Source organism: Ambystoma mexicanum, chromosome 8 (assembly GCF_040938575.1).
Source record: "Ambystoma mexicanum isolate Mex_15411 chromosome 8, UKY_AmexF1_1, whole genome shotgun sequence".
Classification (NCBI taxonomy): Eukaryota; Metazoa; Chordata; class Amphibia; order Caudata; family Ambystomatidae; genus Ambystoma; species Ambystoma mexicanum.
The window spans coordinates 1,270,428,074-1,270,448,162 of record NC_090929.1 but is presented as its reverse complement, the minus strand read 5'-3'; the positions used below and the strand labels follow the sequence as shown (position 1 = coordinate 1,270,448,162).

At 46.6% G+C, this 20,089-nt stretch overlaps 1 protein-coding gene across 6 annotated transcripts in view; it reads left to right on the top strand.

Moving 5' to 3' along the window:
- Positions 1-20,089, top strand: part of BLNK (B cell linker) — a 1,905,158-nt gene that overhangs the window by 1,445,353 nt on the left and 439,716 nt on the right. For all 6 annotated transcript variants that reach the window (XM_069611389.1, XM_069611390.1, XM_069611392.1 and 3 more), the window contains one exon: positions 9,490-9,646. In XM_069611389.1, coding sequence (XP_069467490.1) covers positions 9,490-9,646 — 157 coding nt within the window. The remainder of the gene's footprint in view (positions 1-9,489; positions 9,647-20,089) is intronic.

The following is a 20,089-nucleotide window of genomic DNA, read 5'->3' as shown; positions in this document are numbered from 1 at the left end:
TTTGCTCCTCTTCACCTCACATCTCAGGAGCACCATTTATCTGCCCCTCACCATGAGCAGGAGCTAGTTTGCCTTATTAGCGCAGATCGCGAGGGCCTCCCATCATGGCTGCCATCCAAGGCGGTATCGATCAGCTGAGCTCTGCAGCCTCTGCCAGCCTTGCCTGATTGGCTGGCCTTTTCGTTTTTTGCAGCAGAAGCCCCCGTAGCTGGCAGGTGATCGCCGGCCCCTTCAAGGGCTGTACTTTTTGAGGTGGATCAGTGGTTGATTTGCTCCTCTTCACCTCTCATCTCGGCAGCACCATTTATCTGCCCCTCACTATGAGCAGGAGCTAGTTTGCCTTATTAGCGCAGACCGCGAGGGCCTCCCATCATGGCTGCCATCTGAGGCAGTATCGATCAGCTGAGCTCTGCTACCTCTGCTGGCCTTGCCTGAATGACTGGCCTTTTCGCTTTTGCATCAGAAGCCCCCGGAGCCGGCAGGCAATTGCCAGCCCCCCGCCCTCCAAAAAAAGGGCCTCATCTAAGGTGCCAAGTCCCTCCCTGTCTGGCCTTGGCCGGTTCGTGGTTGGACTGCGGGGCCCCTCCAATCATCCCAACATCCCGGCGAATAGTTGATGACCTGCAACATTGCACACCCACCCACCCACCGAGTAAGCTGCCTCTCCTCTCTGTCTGAGTGCCTCGCTAACTATCTGCCCACATCTGGAACCTATCCTCCACCTCTCCTACCAAGTATTGCTGCAGCTCCCTCCCACTAACTCTAGCTGACTCTGGGCTACTCGTCTCTGGTCAGCGTCCCTCAGAACTCCCTCCGCTACTGCAGCATGTGTCACCTGGACCTCCACCCTTAAGTGCTCTCTTATCGTGTGCTCTGATAACTGTTGGCCTGCCTAGGTCTACCTAGCACATGTACCGCATATCTTTTAGCCTTGCCTCTTACTCTACACAACCACCATCTTGTGCTGCACTATAATGCCTTGCCTGATAACATTCTATTGCCTCGTAATACCTTGTGGTAAATTCAATTGCATGTGTGCTTTCCATCTATGCACCCACCTTTTGTGCTGTTTTCTAATGCTCTCTGCAAAAGTCGAATCTAGGAGTGATTTCTAATTTGTAAACACTGTAAATCTGGGCTTTTCCAGTGTGCTCATTGTTTTTTTGCAGGCTTTCTGTTTCGCCTGCCTTCTCTCTTACTCGCGCTAACATCTACAGGCCCCCAAACCTCCTCCCTCTTCCTCTATGAATGGGCTGACCCGTTCTACTCTTTTCTTGCCTCCTCCCCAAATCTATCTTCGTTGGGGACTTTAATATCCATCTCAACACTCCAGATGTTGCTACTGTTCTCTTTCGCAACCTCTGCAACACTCTCCCCCTCACTATCCTTCCCTCTGGCACAACCCACTCTGCCGGACACACCTTGGATGCTCTCATCTCAACAGACATCCCTTTTTCCAGCCCTCTCTCCTGGTCTGACCATTCTCTCCGCTCCTCCCATCTTGACCTCCCTTGTCCCCTTATGATACCTTTGCCTGTATTGCCAATCTCCTTCTCCGTCATTCTACCGATGAAGCATGTGTCAAACACTGCATTTGCCTCCTCCTTCATCTCTCTTCCTCCCCTGTACTCTCCCTATGACTCTGTTCTTGCTGACCTACATCTCTCCATCTCTAACACCCTTGACATCCCTTGACATCCTTGCCCCCGTTATGAGGTCCGCATGAAGCCTGCCTCCAAATGCAACTCTTGGTATCACTCCGACTTGGAATCTTTGAAAGGCAAGTGCAAAGCTGCAGAGCGAAGTGGCAGGCATCTAGTTCTTCCTCTGACAAACTGGCCTGCCGCCTACTCCAAAGGAAATATCGTCTCACCATCTGTTCCAAGAAGAGGGCTCATGTCCAAGCCTGTATCGCTGCAGCCACCAATAACACAGCTGATCTCTGCCGCCTCTAACAACTCGGCTGAACTTTTCAAAATCTGCAAGGAACTCCCCAATCCCACTGCAGTAACCTCCTCTCCTCTTTTCTCCCCGGCCCTCTGCGCTGCACTGTCCACCCACTTCTCCTATAAAATTGAGGACATCCTGTCCTCTCTGTCATCTGGTTCCCCCAATCCCCCCTCCTATCCCCTCCCTTGGCCACCCTCTCCCCCCATACTCTCCTGCCTCTCTCCCTTTGCACCAGATGAGATCTCAAGAGTTGTCCGCTCTATGAAAGTCTCCTCTAAACAGATGCTCCCCTGGTCCTCCAGAACGATCAAGGACAACATTGCCTCTCTCTCCCCAGCCTTGGCTGACCTCTGCAACCAATTATTTGCCACTGGCTCGTTCCGTCAACCCCTTAAGCACTCTCTTGTGCACCCTCTCCTAAAAAAAGCAGTCTGGTGACTCTTCTTGCCACATTAACTATCACCCTATCTCCACCACCGCTTTCTTGGGCAAACTCATGGAAAAGCTGGTCATCCCCCAACTGACCCTCCACACAGAACTGGCCGGCTACCTCTATGACCACCAGTCTGGTGTCAGGGCAGCCAGTGGCATGGAAACTGCTCTTATGAACACCTGTGAAGACCTACTCTCTAATCTGGACTCAAACACTCCCTCTGTTCTGATCCTCCTTTCTTCTGTCTTTGACACTGTCAACCACTCTATCCTCATAAACTGTCTCCATGATACCCTAGGCATCACAGACAGAGCACTGGCGTGGCTTACCGCCTACCTTTCAAACAGACCATCCCAAGTACAAATCGGTTCTTTTCTCTCCTCCTCCTCCTCACTCTCTAACTGTGGTGTCCCTCAGGGCTCTATCCTATTGCCATGGCTTTTCAACATCTACCTGGCCCCTTTGGCACACTTGATCTGTACCTTCTCCCCTCATTTCCAGTGTTATGCAGATAACACACAGCTCTCTTTCAAGCTGCCACCCTCTCCCTCCTCTGCCTCCTCCCCCATTCCTGACTGCTATTCAGGCATGGTGTAAGACAGAGATCCTCCGCCTCCTCCCCCATTCCTGACTGCTATTCAGGCATGGTGTAAGACAGAGATCCTTCTCATTGGGACACCTGCTCCTTTTTTCCCTCCCACTCTCTGGCCAGACTCCTTGGGTCCTCTCGCCTCACCCACATGTGAGGCAAAAAAAACTTGCGATCATCTTTGAGTCCTCTCTCTTCTTCTCTTCACCCATCACAGACCTTGTCAAGAAGTCCAACTTTCAGCTGCACCTCCTCAGGGGTATTCTACCTTTCCTCATCTTCCCCCAGAAGCTCAACGTCTCCAGGGCCTTGGTTTTCTCTAGGATAGACTTCTGCAACTGCCTTCTTTCTCGCTTCGCCACATTGAACTAATCCAGAATAGGACTGCAAGACTTATCCTTGGCTTCAAGCCCAGTGCATCTGTCCAGGCCTAAAATGTTTCCACTGGCTCCAGGTGACTGCAAGGATCAAATTCAAAACCCTTTGCATCATCCACAAGGCTGTCTGGTGCCTGGGACCCCTTTACATTGAGCTTTCCCTCCCTAAATACCTCCCGGTCAGAGTCCTTCGGTCCTCTGGCTCCAACTCTCTGCAGGTCAAACGTTTCTCCAAGCAGAGAGATGGCGGTAGATCCCTTTCCTCAGCTGGCTCCTCCCTCAGTAACAGCCTCCCTCCCCCTCTCGAACTTGAGCCGGATCTTCTTAAATTCCGGAAACTTTTCAAGAGTTTCCTTTTCTCCTCTTCCTTCCCTCTCCCCTTCCTGTGCTAAACTCTCCCTCTGCTGTTGCGACTGGGGCCTAGTCCCGTCAGAGTCATACAGGGGCCATACCACCCACCCCTTCCAGTCCCCCCAACATCCCTTGTTAGCACTTGTCCTCTGGCTCCCCAACACCCCTTGTCAGCACTTGCCCTCAGGCTCCCTTTCCCAGACCAGCCCAACCTGGCCCTCCCTGTCCACTGCACTCATCCTACCTTCCTCCTTTTCCCTCTGGCACTTGCCACCTTGGCCCGCCCAGCACTTGCACGGTAGGATTGTCACAAGGCCAATATAACAGTTTTTTGTTTCTTTTGTTTTTCTGCTTCATGATTCCTATGTCCCTCCCCTCCCCCTTCTTGTCTTGTGGTGACTGGAGATCCGATTTAAAAAAACACCTCCTTTACACACGCAATCATCCTAATAAATTCATCAAGTTTGACATTTTTTTAATTTTTGTCCAATGCATGTATTTACAAATGGGGTGAACATACGTGGATGTGGTCAAATAGTACAGAGAAACACGTTTTCTCATTTTCTTATGTAAGGTGACATGTAACCTTAACAATAGTGTTGCAACTGACACAATTACATGTATATATTTCTGAGGCTTGTGAATCTTCTGAGGTTCACATGCTTTGCCTAGGCCGCTATCTAGTGGTTGCTTTGAAGAATTACATCTTGATTTTTTTCTGATTCGAATATACAGCATCGAGAAAGGGTGTTCCTGTCAAACTACCCTTATCGTATGTGTATAGGGTGCAAGATTATTCACATGCCAATGTCTTCAGAGGAATTTCTTTCGCCATTGGTTGGCCGCGGGAATGCAGAGTGGAGAAAAATTTAATCATTTGACACCATTCTCCTGTATAGTTTGAAGCCGAACAACTGCTGACACTCGACACCGAAAAAGCCACAAGACCAGAAGCAAGATCTTCTAAGTTGTTCAATGACAACTGCTGTCTGGGTGCACAGTAGGGAGAGTGGGGGTGCGGGATGATAGTGTTCGAAAAGGCATTTCTAGAATTCCTCTATTGCCTTCTCCCACATTTTCCAAGGGCACGCTTATTTTCCGAACCATCCATGTAAACCACTCAGTTTAAATTCTTTCTAGGTTGTGTGAGGCAGGCATGGTATCACAAGTTAGACACAGACACAAAGATAAACGTTTCAACACTTTTATTAAGCTTTTTAATGGGGGTTGGAGACTTCCTAGCTGGCCCTAACTCTATAATGGGAGTAGTCTCGACCATTAAATAAAAGTAAATAGTTAGAGTCAGTCTAGTCAAAATAAAGAAATGTCTGTATATACGAAGCCTATGCTTGCCCTCACGTTTTTACAATAATTAAGTGGTGGGAAATAAGTCAAAACAAGAGTGTATGAAAAGAAGTCAGGATGATAATGGAGTTGGTTAACACTCCCTTCCCCAAGCTTGAATAATAAGAGTTTGTTAGGAGCTTGGGTAGCTAGTTGATACAGTTGAATGAGGCACAGTTCTTCGAGGCTTCCCTCGCCTGGCTCGGAATTCACATAGTTCAACAGCATACAGTTAACTCAAGCTTCCCTCGCCTGGTTTGGTATCAATTTTTCAAAACACAGTTTTCTCAGGCTTCCCTCACCTGGTTCGGCATCAACTTACAAATGTTTCAAAATGGGGGTTTCCTTTGTAAGGGGGAAGGGTCCTTTTGCCCCCCTGTACATTCCGCATGAAAAGGAGTCTATTTGCTCATCCCATCATAGGGAGACGTCCCCCTTGTCTTTCCCTGACGACAGTGGAAGGAAGCCATGGGACGATACAATAAAACTCTATTTTGTACCCAATCAGACTCCATCTTTGTACTAGGCTGCACAAAGATTTCTAATAAGTCTTCCCTCCCCTCGTCCAGCACCGTGCCACCTCCTCCCCTGTCTGCGCAGCTCCAGCCTTTTTGTGGACAGCACTACGGCCAAGCTTCAGGGTAATTTAGCCAGCCTACAAGCAACAAATATTTCACTGGTGTTGGAACACGTCTTTTTACATATACCACAGTACAGCGCTAGCAGAATCATATTCGAGCTCGAGGCAGAGGTCAAACTGGAGATGGGCTTCCTCTGCTTCCACGCAGTGACTTCAAGGTCCATGCCCCCACCCATGTTCCCCCAGTTGGGGGAAGATTAACATCATTCACCCATGCATGGTAGAGGATTGCATTCCAAAAGGGGGGGTGGGTTGAGTGCAGCATAACAGGGATACTGTGTGGAACTGCTAGAGAGGCCTCACAACCTCCCACCGGGAACAAGAAAGATGCAACAGGGCCACCTATTTCTGTTGCAAAAAGAAGTTCTGCAACTGTCGAACCTGTATCAGCAAAACAGGTAAAAACAGGTATTTACTCACTGTATTTCCTAGTGCTGGAAAGATAAGACAGTGAAGCCTGTACAAGATGTCCGGCCAGCATACAAACATGTAAAGCCTCAAAGGTTCAGAACAACAACCCTCCAAGAAGAAAATGCACTTTTAAAAAGGTGGATTACATGGAAACGTTGGCTATGAAAGATGCATACTTATATATTTTAATGTTCTCAGGGCACCACAAGGATCTGCACTTCAAAGTCATGAACAACATTTTCAGTTCAAAGGGCTTCTTTTCAGGATTGCATCGCCACCTCATGTGTTCACAAAGGTTCTTGTGGTGGTGGTAGCACATGCATGCCGCCAGAACTTAACAGTATATCTCGGCAAGGGGTCTAATAACTGGGAGAACACAGCACAGTTCTATAAAACATTCACACAGAAGACCATAGATATTCTACACCAATCAACAAAGAAAAATCAAGCTTTTCAAGCCAAGCCAAACAATTGAAAAGGTTTCTCTTGATGTCCCGATAACTCAGTCCAAAGGTTTAGAGGACATAAAGTTGCTAAAGCTAAATAAAAGCCTTTTTATTACTTATTTACTCACCTCTTTTGTTTTGGGATAGGTTTACAGCCATATTTTAAGAAACATTAAAGCCATCTTGGAAGATTTGTTGACTAAATTGTTTAACTTCCTATGTGAAGGGAGAGGTTACCTCAGTCAATTTTGGAGACTAAGTTTACCATAATTCTATAACCGGGGAAACATCCCAAGTTCTTTTTGTCTTACTGACCAATCACTTTAATCAACCTAAATGCCAACATATTTACCCGAATTATAGCCAATAGGTTGGAACAGTTGATGCTGTTACTAAAAGTACTTGATCAATCTGGGTTCATAATCCATTGGAATTGACGATCTGCAAAGTATTATCCCCCTTTTTTGACAAAGCAAAAACGATCCCAGATCCAGCCCTACTTTTATAGTAAACAGAGATTAAACAGAGATTAATAGAGCGCTCACAGACAATATATAGTAAGATAATTTGCTTTACAATGGAATTCCCTGGCAACTAGATTCAGGGTAATCCAAATTCCCGGCATCACCATAGGTAAAACATTGCACATGATATCACCACAGGTGAAACGTCACACAAGATTAATCTATTAAATTAGCAGAGTTTAAAATCAATCAGACTAAATCGGAGATCTTAATTATTTCAGTTTCGTGTGCAGTTTCATGTGCAGAGAAAAGCAGAGTGAAGACCCGTCCACCATTTGCCTTGGCCAACAAGACCATTAATTATTTAGGCATTTGGTTTTCCTTCTAGTAGTTAATTTGAAGCTAATTACCCACCTGTTAGCACCACAATTAAGAAAGACTTGGCTAAATGGAACAGAGTGCATTTATCTTAGCCAGGGCCAGGGTGAAAGACTGTGAATAAATCTAATTTACTCCAAGGATGATGTACTATTTCCAACCAGTTCTGATTCCTCAGCCCAAAATCAAACTAAAGAACGGGAAGCAATGCTTCTAGACTTATCTGAGCAGGTAAAACACCCAGGGTTAAAATAACAAATTTAGTTTGCAACCAAGAAGAAGGGAGGCCTAACTTACCCTAATCTTTATCTTAATTAGTTGCTCAAGTAAGTGTAGTGGTTGAGTGGGTTCAAGAGTGGTTGGAGAAGCACTAGTTATTGATTGAGCAATCAAAAGTGGGTACGAGAATCTAGACTCAACCATGGTTTCCCAGGTAGCTTCGATCTCCTAGCCTATACCAATGTATGATGACAAGGGTAACTATGAACGTATGGGACGAAGTGGCAAATTTCCAAGGTTGATGACGTTCCCGTCTTCGTTTATGCCTAATATTGCAAATGGAGACTTTACTCCAGGAATGGTAGAAATTGGCCAATAAAAGTTGCTCCAATTGATATGTTCCAAACAGGTGAGATCAAATCCTTTGGATAATGTAAAGTGGATTTTAAGTTTATGAAGATTGACCATTTTAGATATGATCAAATAAGACGTTGGATGCTCCACCCTTCAATTAAAATGGATGAATAGAGAAAGCTGACATTGTGGAAGGACATGTTTCAATTAGCGGAATCTATAAAAAGGCATAGGGCCTCATTACACGGAAGGCGGTGAGCCATGGCGCTATTAGCACCATGGCTCATGCCGGTAAAATACCGGCACCGCCTTGGCGGAAAGGGGATTTACCGCCCCATTCCAAGTTTGGTGGGGCGGTAAATCCCCCTTCCGTCATTGCCCTTCCCCATTCCCATTTCTGCCCCATAGGGCTCTATGGGAATGGGGAAGGCGCTAATTACGGCACCGCAATTTTGCGGTGCCGTAATTAGCTCCGAGGTCCCTTAGCGGGTTGGTTTTTAACGCCTGCAAAAAGCAGGCGTTAAAGCACCAACCCGCTAAGGGACCTCGTAGTAAGGCGGTAATGGTTAACGGTCACCGTTACCATTAACGGTGGCCGTTAACCATTACCGCCTTCCGTGTAATGAGTCCCATAGTATCTAAAATACATGCCATTTTAAATTAAAAGTTTTCATTGGCAATGCAGACAAATCAGGATAAAAGGCAGGAAGAATTAGAGTTGGATATAGGGCACTCGACCTGCAGCGGAACCCATTATCAGATGGCCAAAACCACAACCTGTACACAGCAGAAACACCAAGAAACATAATTTACATGTCATATCTCACAATTACGGAGACTCCATAAAATGAACCCAATAGATCTGAGCTTTGCTAGAGCAAATGTGGCTGAATGGGACTGCCCGAAATTGAGAAGCTTTTGTTTGGTGATCACATCAGAAATTAATGGTTTTGTGGTTTGGAGGTCCCCTCTAATACATTTTATGTTACACAGGGTGCTAAACAGACTGAGCTATATCCACTGTCTTCAAATAAAGGGCAGTTGATCACACTTTTATCACTGGCAGCAAGGCTGACCATCCTTCACTTTGAAACAAAGAAAACACTGGACCTATTGCCCTGTGGTTGAGCAAAATGTGGAACTTTATGTCAATGGAAAGACTAATCTAAAACATTAGGATACAGGGAATACATGAGCATTTGGTAACTTTACCTGCTTTATCGACAAGAGGCGTTTAGAATCCTTCCATATCTGTAAAGTTAAGAACCCTAAATGTATTATGTTATCCTTTGTACTAATATATTTTGTAATGTTATCTTTCGCATTGATCTGAGAACCTCTTCCAATACTTTTTTGCTTTATTGCTTGAGAGGTTTTCGTGTCTGGGAGGAGTGGAGTAGGGAGATTACAGAGGGGAGGGGAAGATTATATGCAGTCTATGATGTTTTCAGCTTGGAGTATTATTGATTTGTTAAAATTTAATGAAAAGTGTTTAAAAATGAGTACTAAGCAGAATATTGTCTCTGGCTGCAGGACAGTGACTATGAAAACCCAGATGGCCAGTCTGATTCAGAAACATATGTGGTACCCAGTGAAGATTATTACGATGACAGCTACGAACCACCACCAACAGAGGAAGAAAAGAAAAAGGTGTCTCCAGCCTTTTCATATAGCAAAGGAGAATATGCAGGTATAGAACAACCCATCAAACAATCAAGTTCTCATTTATATCGCACATTACCTGTCAGCATTTTGGACATGAACATGTAATGATAAGTTCTGCTTGCATTCATCACCTCCCTTTCCTGAAATCAGTGGTAGGATAGTTTATTGCAGTGCTTCTGGAGACTACAAGGAAAGGAAGTGACAAACTATATGACAATCTGCAGAATTGTATTCATGATTGTTGCAGAGAATGCATATACAATCTATAGAGAAATCACAAACCCCTGTGAAAATTACCTTTCTATTTGTCCACTTAATGCCAAAAACAACTTGACAAACTGCATCAACTAGCACTCACTATTTGTGTATTTCTAAAATGGTTGAATATGTCCAAAGCAAGCGGTCCCAGAAATGGACTATGGGTTACTTTCTTGGCTACCAAAGCTCAACCACCACATTCTGCTATTTGCCTCTTTTATGGCATAACTGTTTAATTGTTATTTTCTCCTTTCTGAACTAAAGCAGAATTTTGTCTACTCCGACTAGTTGGCCATCAGTTACCCTTTAGAAATATGTACTTCACATGGGTATAGAATATGATTTGTTTTTAGGATTTAGATGACCGTTGGGGCTAGCAATGTTGTTTCTCTCAACCATTCACACCCGTGGTCTTTACAGCTTGTAAGACATGGAAGCTTCCTGTAAGATAGAGTAGAAATGAACTAGTGATGAGGTGTGAGTTTAGGCGCTGAGAAATCCATGTGGTCATTTCCCTCCTACAAGTAATCCACTGAGGCAGGACATACGAAATAGGAAACAGTTGCATATCTGCTGCTCCCGCTGAAGGCTTACCTAATCGTGCTTGCATTTTCCTTTCGCATCTTCTCACAATCTCTCTCTGACACTCTCCTTGTGCATGCTTGCATTCGTTGTCTACCTATCTCACTCTCTAATCTCTCTGTTCCTCCTTCACATGCCTTTGCTCTCTATCTCTATTACCTTCTCTGTGTGTCACTCTTTCTTCCACATTGTCTCCCCACTCTGTCACTCACAGTGTCTCTCTAATTCTCTCATACTCTCTATGTCTAAGGGCAAACACCCTTACTAACTATCTCCCTCAGGGAATAATCTTGGTTGGGCATACTCTAGGTTACTTAATGCAGTTTAATGTAACAATATGTGCCTTCCAGAAACTCAGAACCCAACTTGGTCCTTCCCTTTCTCACCCTTTTACTCCTCACTCTGATGGTCTGTCCTGCCTTCCACCTTCTTCTTCTCTCTGTCCCTTCTTCCAGCCACCTTCCTTTGTCTCTCCCACACTACCACTCTTACTCTCTATTTTCTCTCACATCTCTGTCTCTCTGCCCCACTCTCTCTCTGTAAGTGTGTGTATATAAAACATATCCTTCGGGGAAAATACTTTAGTTGAAATTACATTAAGGTGCCTCTTTCAAGGAACTAGAACCCCTGAAATATAGCAGGTGTTGGAAACTATTCTACCTTACTGCATGGCACCCCAATGTGAAATCACGTATGACGGCACAAATCATATGACTGGAAAATACCTGTCAGAGTGATTCATAAGGTATTTGATAAACACATTCTATAGGTGGACATTTGGTGCATGCTAAGATAGATGCAATATAGTCAGTATGCCATGAATGCTTAATTGAATAGAGAAGAGTATTTTTCCAGCATTAAAACAAATGAAAGAATACCTTTGAAAAATGTCTTGATGCACCATATAATCTATGATTTCATAAGCCCTAGAAAGAATGCAACATTAAGCAGTGGATTATGTTATCATTCTTTGTACTAATAACCTTGTGTCCTCAGCCAGAGATGGCCCCAAGAACACACAAACTCTCAAAGACAGTATAGCCTTTTTATTAGATTAATCGTAAAGCCACTTCCTAATGGATGTTCCTCTCTCTCTCTCTCTCTCTCTCTCTCCATCTCTCTTTCTCTTTCTCTCTCTCTCTCTCTCTCTGTCTCTCTCTTCTAGTGAGGGCCGTTCCCTCCCTAGAACAGGCTTCCCTCAACACTCGGGATGGTCTCTAGAGGTTGATAACGCCTACTGTCTAAGAATCTGCCTGTCTATTGGTGATGGCAGAGATTGCTGGCACGTTGAGTGGACCACTCTGCATACTCTCTGCAGTTGTATCCCTTGTTCTGGTGTGTCCTGTATTGTGCTGCATCATCTGTTCACTTTTAGGGGCTATTTTCAGAGACAGTAGCTCTCTGCTGTCTCTCTCCTGGGTAGGTCACTCGCTTATTCTTCCACCGCTAGGCATGCTGGATGCTGAAGTCCTGGTGGACAAAATGGAGACTGCCCAGCGTTATGCAATAAGCCATAGGGCAAGAAAAGGTGGTATTAATTGCATTCAAGCAGGCACAAGTAGAAGGGACAGGGACTGCCCCACCCCAACTCCCCCACCCCGCCTGTGGGGCAGGACTGGATCTGGTAAATACCCCGGTAGGCCTCCCACCACAGGTACAGAGGGGTATCTATCCCCTCTTGACAGGGTCAGGTCCAACCTGACCCTGTCTCATTGCGAAACATGTAAATGTATTTCCTCATGATTGACCTATACAGGTCATCTAACATAAACATTATTTTTTCTCATGGGTGGGTCTGACCTTATCCTTGATTGAAATAAATCAGTTTGTTTTGTTTGTTTATTTATTTGTATAGCGCTCCTGACCCAGGGGTATATGGGCACTTAAACATCAAGTTACAGGCAAAGGTAGGGAACATTTGTACAGTTGTGAAGCATATGTATAGTTGACAAGAAAGCAGTTAGTGCAGAGATAATAATAGGCAGACATAGTAAAGGATACATTCGTACATTAGGTATGCATACATACATAGTTGGTTATTTGTTGAGTAACCAGGCGATGACCTTAGTTCTGAAAGGTTGGAAGGTGGGGGTGGATTTGATATCCAGTGAAATGGTGTTCCACAGTTGTGAGGCTAGAGCTGGGAAGCTGGATCCACCAGCTCTTTTGAGGGAATATTTGGGCACCGTCAGTTGTAGTGTATTGGAGGATCTAGTGATTCTGGTATTCTGTCTGAATGTAAATTTGTTAGTTAGATAGGGCGGGGCTAGGTGGTTAAGAGCTTTGTAAGTGAGGCAGATGGTTTTTAGGTCTATTTTTTGTTGGATGGAGAGCCATTTGCATGAGATTCTTGTAGCCGATGTATAAATGTAAGGGGTTCAGAAAACCTTTAACTCTCATTAATTGTACTATCCTTCTATGGACTGGTGCAACGTTATAGGTACTCTACTCATAACATTTATTTTGTCACCATGTTGTGAAACTGTATAATGTGGACTTTTGATAATGTAACTGCATTAATACCTTTCAACATATGCTGAAGCCTAAAGATTCTACATTAAGTACCCATCATAGTGGGCTTTCATGCAAAAGGCACTCATTTAAGGGCATATTTATGAAGGTATAAAGCTATTTGTTTATTGTAAATATTCATGCAATACTGTCAGACTACTGTCTATTGGAATATCATGGTTGAAAAGTGGCATTATCTTTAGATGTGACTTGAAGACAAGCAATGCACTTGATTCCATTTTACTATATTATTTAGGTGTAGTAGTGATTTTTTTCTATGTTGCATCTCACACATTCAATGTGATCTACTATACTTGTGATGTCATTGATAATGTCATAAGGAATCGTGTAATCTGCTATTAAGGTATCACTTAAAAGTTTATGTTAACCAAGGTATAAGGAGAGTATTTAATATACTAAGGAATGAGAATGAAGTAAACAAATTGTAAGGGAATTATGCCTCGACCTGGTTCTCAGGTTTAATAAAGGTATACAGCCAAGAACAATAACGCATCTCTAACAGCAACACGGATTGGGTTAAAGTACTGGAAATAACATTGTGGAACATTGCTGGAGCACAAATGTTAAAACAGTATGTGATTATGGATGGCATGTAATAGAACAATATAGTGTGTCTACAGGAAACATGTTTAACCATTGAACTAACCTGTAAACACATGACAAAAGCATGGGGTCTGGCATGGATTCGCATGCTCATGAATATCCCCGTCATCAGGCTGGAAATCCTCAGTAAAAGAAAAAATCAGTTTCAGTTTCGTTTCTGAACTGTCTTTCTCCTAATAACCAATCATTGGTCTCTGGGTCATACTGCCCCCAGCCAATGACTGCCCTCTACCTAAGCCCCTCCTCTGGCAGCCATCTTCAGATTTTTACTGCACGTTGAAGTGTTGGGAGTCCTCGTGCTTAGCTCTCGAGCTTTACTGCGTATTGCATTTTTTCATAAGAGTTTACTCTTATTTTTCAGTCAATCCGAGCCTCGACTGATTCATCTTCCGATCAACAGGGACCCGTTTCGGAAATCTCTACGCCACTCAAGTGTGAATTTTCGTTGAATTTCACTTCTTGGAGGATTCCAGAAGATCTTGGAGGCCTACCCCGCATGGTCATGGCCGAAGACAAGGGAGACTTGACACCTCTGTTTAGGATCTGCCCAGGATGTGGACTACAGAACGTCTTCAAAGAGGATGGACACTCACGGTGCCTCTACTGCCTGCACGCAAATAAATCGCACATCAAGGAGGCCTGTGCAAACTGCAAGGACATGTCCTCCTGTACTATGAAGGACCGCCACAAGCGACTCGCTGACTGGCTGGAGTCGAAGAGCCCAGCGGCAGGTGAGCCCCGGCAACATACTTCTCTGAAGAGAAAATCCGAGCGGTCTTCTGAGACCTTTGAGGGCACTCCGGCGACGGGGGCCCAACATAAGGCAAAGCACCGCGAGTCTGCAGGCACCGGGAGCGCCGTTGGTACTGGCTCCCTCGGCTGTCAGGCCGTGCGTGACATCACTGACACTGTCAACCATGAGGAAGACCGTACCCTCAGTTCCACTGTTGGACGACATCTGGGACGAGGGACTGTCCCTTCTGAAGAAACCGTCCACGGCCCCAGAGAAGAGAGACCGGTACGAGAAGAAGTACCGGGTCCCAGGTTCCGCTCCTATGTGCCTCAGGACCCTGCTGTGCCCGGACTCAGTAGTCTCTGCGGCGGCCAAGAAGAAATCAGCAGTGGCGACGGCATCAACTTCCACTTCCCCGCTGGACGGCGAGGGGAAGAAGCTGGACGCCATGGGACCATTAAGGCGGCCAACGCTCTCGTTATCGTGGCTCGCTACGATAGGGAGCTGTGGTTTAAAATGGCCCCCCACCCCGGACTTCTTGCCGGACGACAAGAGAGCGGAGGCCCTCGAAATCCTGCAGGAGGGCAAGGTGGCTTCTGACAACGCCATCACAGTAGCCACAGACATCGCCAACACTTGTTTTCGCCAGATGGCCAACAGCATTTGCCTTCGCGGTTGGCTCAGGGCCACCGATTTCCATCAGGACATAGAGACCAGGGTACTGGGCATGCCCTTCGACGGGAACAGTCTGTTCGGCAAGGCCATGGACGAGTCACTGTAGGCCATCAAGGCAGACACTGAGACGGCCTGTGCCTTGGGCATGCTCCATCCGCGACGCCCATCCTTTCGGACCTCTGGAGGTAACCCCCTAGGTGCCTCCAAAGGATTCGGCGGCAGCTCTTCGGCGTACCGTCAGACGGCCCGTTCTTCGTCGCAGAAAGCCTACAGGGGCCGCAGCAAGGCCGGTGACAGCGTTGCCAGGGGGCCCAAGGTGGCAAGGCCTCGGCAAAGCAGGACTGAACTGGCCGTGGCGTCGGGCCCCCACCCGAGCACCCCAGTGGGACGCCGGCTGGTGAACTTCGTCGGCATGTGGAAATCCATCTCCACCGACCGTTGGGTGCTGGGTGACCTGAGTTCCAAAGGAAGTGTCCCCACTTTCCACCGGTGGCCAGGAAAGAAAGCCACATTCCACATCTATTTCCACAGGTAGGAGCAATGCTGGAAAAGGGTGCAATAGAGCTTGTCCTGAAGAGGCTCCGGGGCTCTGGAGTATACTCGCAGTACTTCCTTGTCCGAAAGAAGACCGGCGGCTGGCGACCCATCTTGATCTCCGCCACCTCAACAAATATATAAAATTCCAGAAATTCCGTATGGTCACCCTTCAACACATGCTGGGACAGCTGGAAGAAGGGGACTTCCTGACGCTACTGGACCTGGAGGATGCATACTTCCACATCCCCAAATGCAAGGGTCATCGAAAATGTCTGCGCTTCGTGGTCCAAGGGCAGCATTATCAGTTGAAGGCACTGCCCTTCGGTTTGAAGTCGGCGCCAAGGGTCTTCACCAAGTGCCTGACACCCGTGGTGGAGCGGCTGCGCCTTCAAGGGGATCCACGTCTACCCCTATCTGGACGATTGGCTCATCCGAGCAAAGTCAAGGGAACTCGCCGTCGACCACACAGCGAAGACCATCTGCCTGCTCATGGAACTGGGGTTCTCCATAAACTATGCGAAGTCCTGCTTGGTGCCATCGCAGGACACCCTGTTCCCTGGAGCCAGGCTCAACACGGTGGCGCGGCTGGCTTCACCGTCGAAGGAGAGGATAAAGGCCATCCTGCGCAAGGTACAAAGGCTGTTGACCATGGAAGTTGCCAGGGTGAGGTCCATCAAGTCCCTGCTCGGCATGATGTCGTCATGCATATACCTCGTGCGGCTGTGCAGGTTGCGGATGCGGCCGCTTCAGGAGTTACTTGACGCCTGTTGGATACAAGTGGTGGGAAGCTTGGAGGACAAGATCACCAACAACAAGACTTTCTGGCAAGCGATCCGGTGGTGGGGCATCCTCGCGCATCTCGCGGCGGGCATGGACTTCCAGACCCCAGCGCATCAGGAAACGGTGACGACGGACACCTCCCTGGAGGGATGGGGCGCACACACCGGAGATCTCCACGCAAGAGGCCTTTGGCTCCCGGAGGAGAGGAAGCTGCACATCAATGTCCTGGAGCTCTGGGCCGTTTTCTGGGCTCTCAGGTCCTTCCTTCCGTCCCTCAAGGGCAAGGTGGTATGGGTCTTCACCGACAACACCATCACAATGTTTTACATCCAGAAGCAGGGGGGCACCAGATCCCCGGCTCTCTCCAAGGAAGCGCAAGATCTGTGGCACTGGACCGTCGCCTAAGGGATATTCCTGGTACCCTTTCATCTGGCAGGAGTGAAGAACACTGTCGCCAACTCACTCAACAGGGAGCTGCACTCTTGCCACGAGTGGGACCTTCGGCAAGATCAGGTAGATCTCCTATTCCGATGATGAGGCAATCCCCAGATCGATCTGTTTGTGACAGCGGCGAACACCAAGTGCCGGAAGTTCAACAGCAGGTTTCCCCAGCCGGGGTGCTTGGGGGACGTATTCTCCTTTCCTTGGGACGGCCTGTTCCTCTATGCATTCTCACCGTTGCCGTTGCTTCTGCGACTCATCAGTCAACAGACGGTCCTGGTGCAGGATGATCCTCATCGCACCGGTGTGGCCGAGACAGATATGGTTCCCGGACCTTCCTGACATGTCAGCGTCCCCTCCAGTCAAGCTGTCGACAGACGTGGATCTTCTCGCCAGGGAAGGAGGCGCGATAATGCATCACGACCCAGGATCGCTGAACCTGCAGGCCTGGATCCTGCAGCACTAGAGTTCGGAGGCTACGATATCCCGGCGGACTGCAAGGAGGTACTTGCCAAGGCCAGGGCTTCCTCTGCTCTTTAGTGCTATGGACATAAATGGAAGAGGTTCTCTGTCCGGTGCCGTGCACAGAAGATCAACCCTCTATGGATTACGGCCCCTCAAGTGCTGCCGTATTTGCTGTCACTGGCCAAGTCGGGGCTGGCATATGCCTTCATCAAAATTCATCTGGCGACTATCTCCCGCTACACCAGAACTCCGGGGCGGTCGTCGCTATGGTCCCACCGCCTGGTGAAGGAGTTCATCTAAGCACTGTTCCGCTCGTTCCCGCCGGTGAAGGCTCCGTCCCCGGCGTGGGAGCTCAATGTGGTGCTGACCAGGCTCATGGGTCCGCCATTCGAGCCTTTGCATTCGGTGCAGCTGAAATTTCTATCATGGAAGACAGCGTTTCTTGTGGCCATCACCTCCGCAGGATGAGTGGGAGAGATCCAGGCCCTCTCCTGTAAGCCTCTGTACCTGACATTCCACGAGACGAGGGTAGTGCTGAGGACGCAACCCTCCTTCATGCCCAAAGTGCCATCGGACTTCCATCTCAACGAGCCCTCGGTGTTGCCTGTTTTCTTCCCATTGCCGGCTGAGTGGACTTTGCACTCGCTGGATGTGGTTAGAGCGCTGAAGTTCTACGTCGACCGCACAAAGAGTTTTTGGAAGACATCACAGCTGTTCGTGAACTTTGGCCCTGTGAACCAAGGGAAGGCCCTCTCCAAGGCTTCCATTTCCAGATGGCTCTCCGGCTGCATCATGCACTGTCACCAGTTGGCAAACCGCCCGTTGCCTGTCCGTCCGAGAGCCCATTCAACCACAACGATCACTGCTACTACGGCGTTCCTGTCTGGTGTGCCCCTGCTGGACATCTGCAGAACTGCTACGTGGAGGTCGACGCACACCTTCTCGAAATTCTACTGCGTTGACCGGGATTCCAGGGAGGAGTCCACAGTCGGCCAAGCAGTGATGCGCAACCTGTGCGCTTGAAGGTGAGCCTGGTGAGGAGGTAAGAGACGCTTAATGATGAGTTGTTGAAATGCTTAATGTTGAGCCTTGCCACCTCCCATGGTTGTGCATGTTTGTTATACTGCTATGTATTCTTGTATTCATGAGCATGTGAATCCATGCCAGACCCCATGCTGGAGAAGGAAGTGTAGATATGGTGAATTATCGGACTCATGATTTGAAACCTAGATCTTGAGAAGACTTTGATTACTGGTATAATGGTGAGGTAAAATCTAAGAGGACATACTTGAACAGAGAATTAGAGTGAAACATTATACATTTGAAAAAATAAGAAATCAATTTGAAATTTTGATTTCCAAAATAGATACAAAGATAAAATGCATATCATGAGGGATCAGGGTGTGGAAGAGCATGAGGGACAAGGAAGGGCATGAGGGGGCTGGACAAGGAAGGCCATGGTGGGCCAGAAAGAGGAATACTGTGAGGGAAAAGGATGAGGAAGAACATGAGGGACCAAGATGAGGAGGAGCATTAGGGACTGAACAAGGAAGCCTATGAGGCACCAGAAGGGGGAAGATCATGACGGTGTAGAATGAAGAAAAGCAGGTGGGACCGAGATGAGGAAGAGTATGAGTGGCCTGGATGATGAAGAATATGAGGGTCCAGCACTACTAAGAACACGGGTGACTGGGAAAATTAAGCCTATGTGGTGCCAGTAGGAAGAGCATAAGCGAACAGGACGAGGGAGAGCATGAGGGAATGAGACAAGGAAGTGCATGAGGGATGTCATCTTTGATGTCCTGGGTGTTAGTCTTAGCAGTGCACGGTGGTGGCGCGAGCTATGGTTGCTTAGCTTACCATAACTGGCGAATTGCAGGGGTTTTTCGGTTTTACTTGGAACCATAACGTCCCTTTAACAACGTTTTTTACTGAATTTCATAGGTTTTTAGTAGCGCAACTTAACCATAACGTCCCTTTAACAAAGTTTTTTACTGAATTTCATAGGTTTTTAGTAGCGCAACTTAACCATAATGTCCTTTTAACAACGTTTTTTTACTGGATTTCATAGGTTTTTAATAGCACAACTTAACCATAATATCCCTGACTTTATATACATGTAACATAGAACATACTGAACCCCAGCTAGTGATTTTGATGTCCGTGAACTGTGCGAATATCCGTGGACGGACGCGGACAACAGCAATACTACCCAAAAACTCAGGGGGTATCTTAAATTGTTATATCATGTCATATGAACACTTCACAAGTTCAAAAATCAGCACACAAACACATTATATGTACTAATAAATAAGAAGTGGAACCTATATATCTAACACATCAACCATTCATTTAAATACAATATGTTCTAAAATGGAACATACCAAAAGAAGAAAAATAGCCTTCCAACATGATTACCTCACAGAAACTCCACAACTAAGAGCAACAGCAGATGTACAGACCAGTAAGAACACACCTTACCAGAAGCTAGTAAGTGTACTTCATTTTACTCATATATTTCTAAAATGTCTGTATTAGATGCAAAAAAAGTGATATCATTTTTTTTTCTCACAGAAATGTCTAGTACTCTGGAGTGGCTAGAGGAGCATTTCCCTCGTGAGGAAATGTCTGAAGATAGTGAACCTAATGGTAGACACTTTTCTGTATAAACCAATTAATAAATATTATTTTATATATATTTAGCATATACATTTTTTGTACAGACCATACAAACATTCGAATTAGTAAACAAAAAGAATTATTAGATAAGACTCTCCAGCACATGGAAGAAAAAATGGACATATGCATGGACAATTTCAACAATTTAAAAAACTTTGTGGAGGATCACTTGAAAGAAAAAAC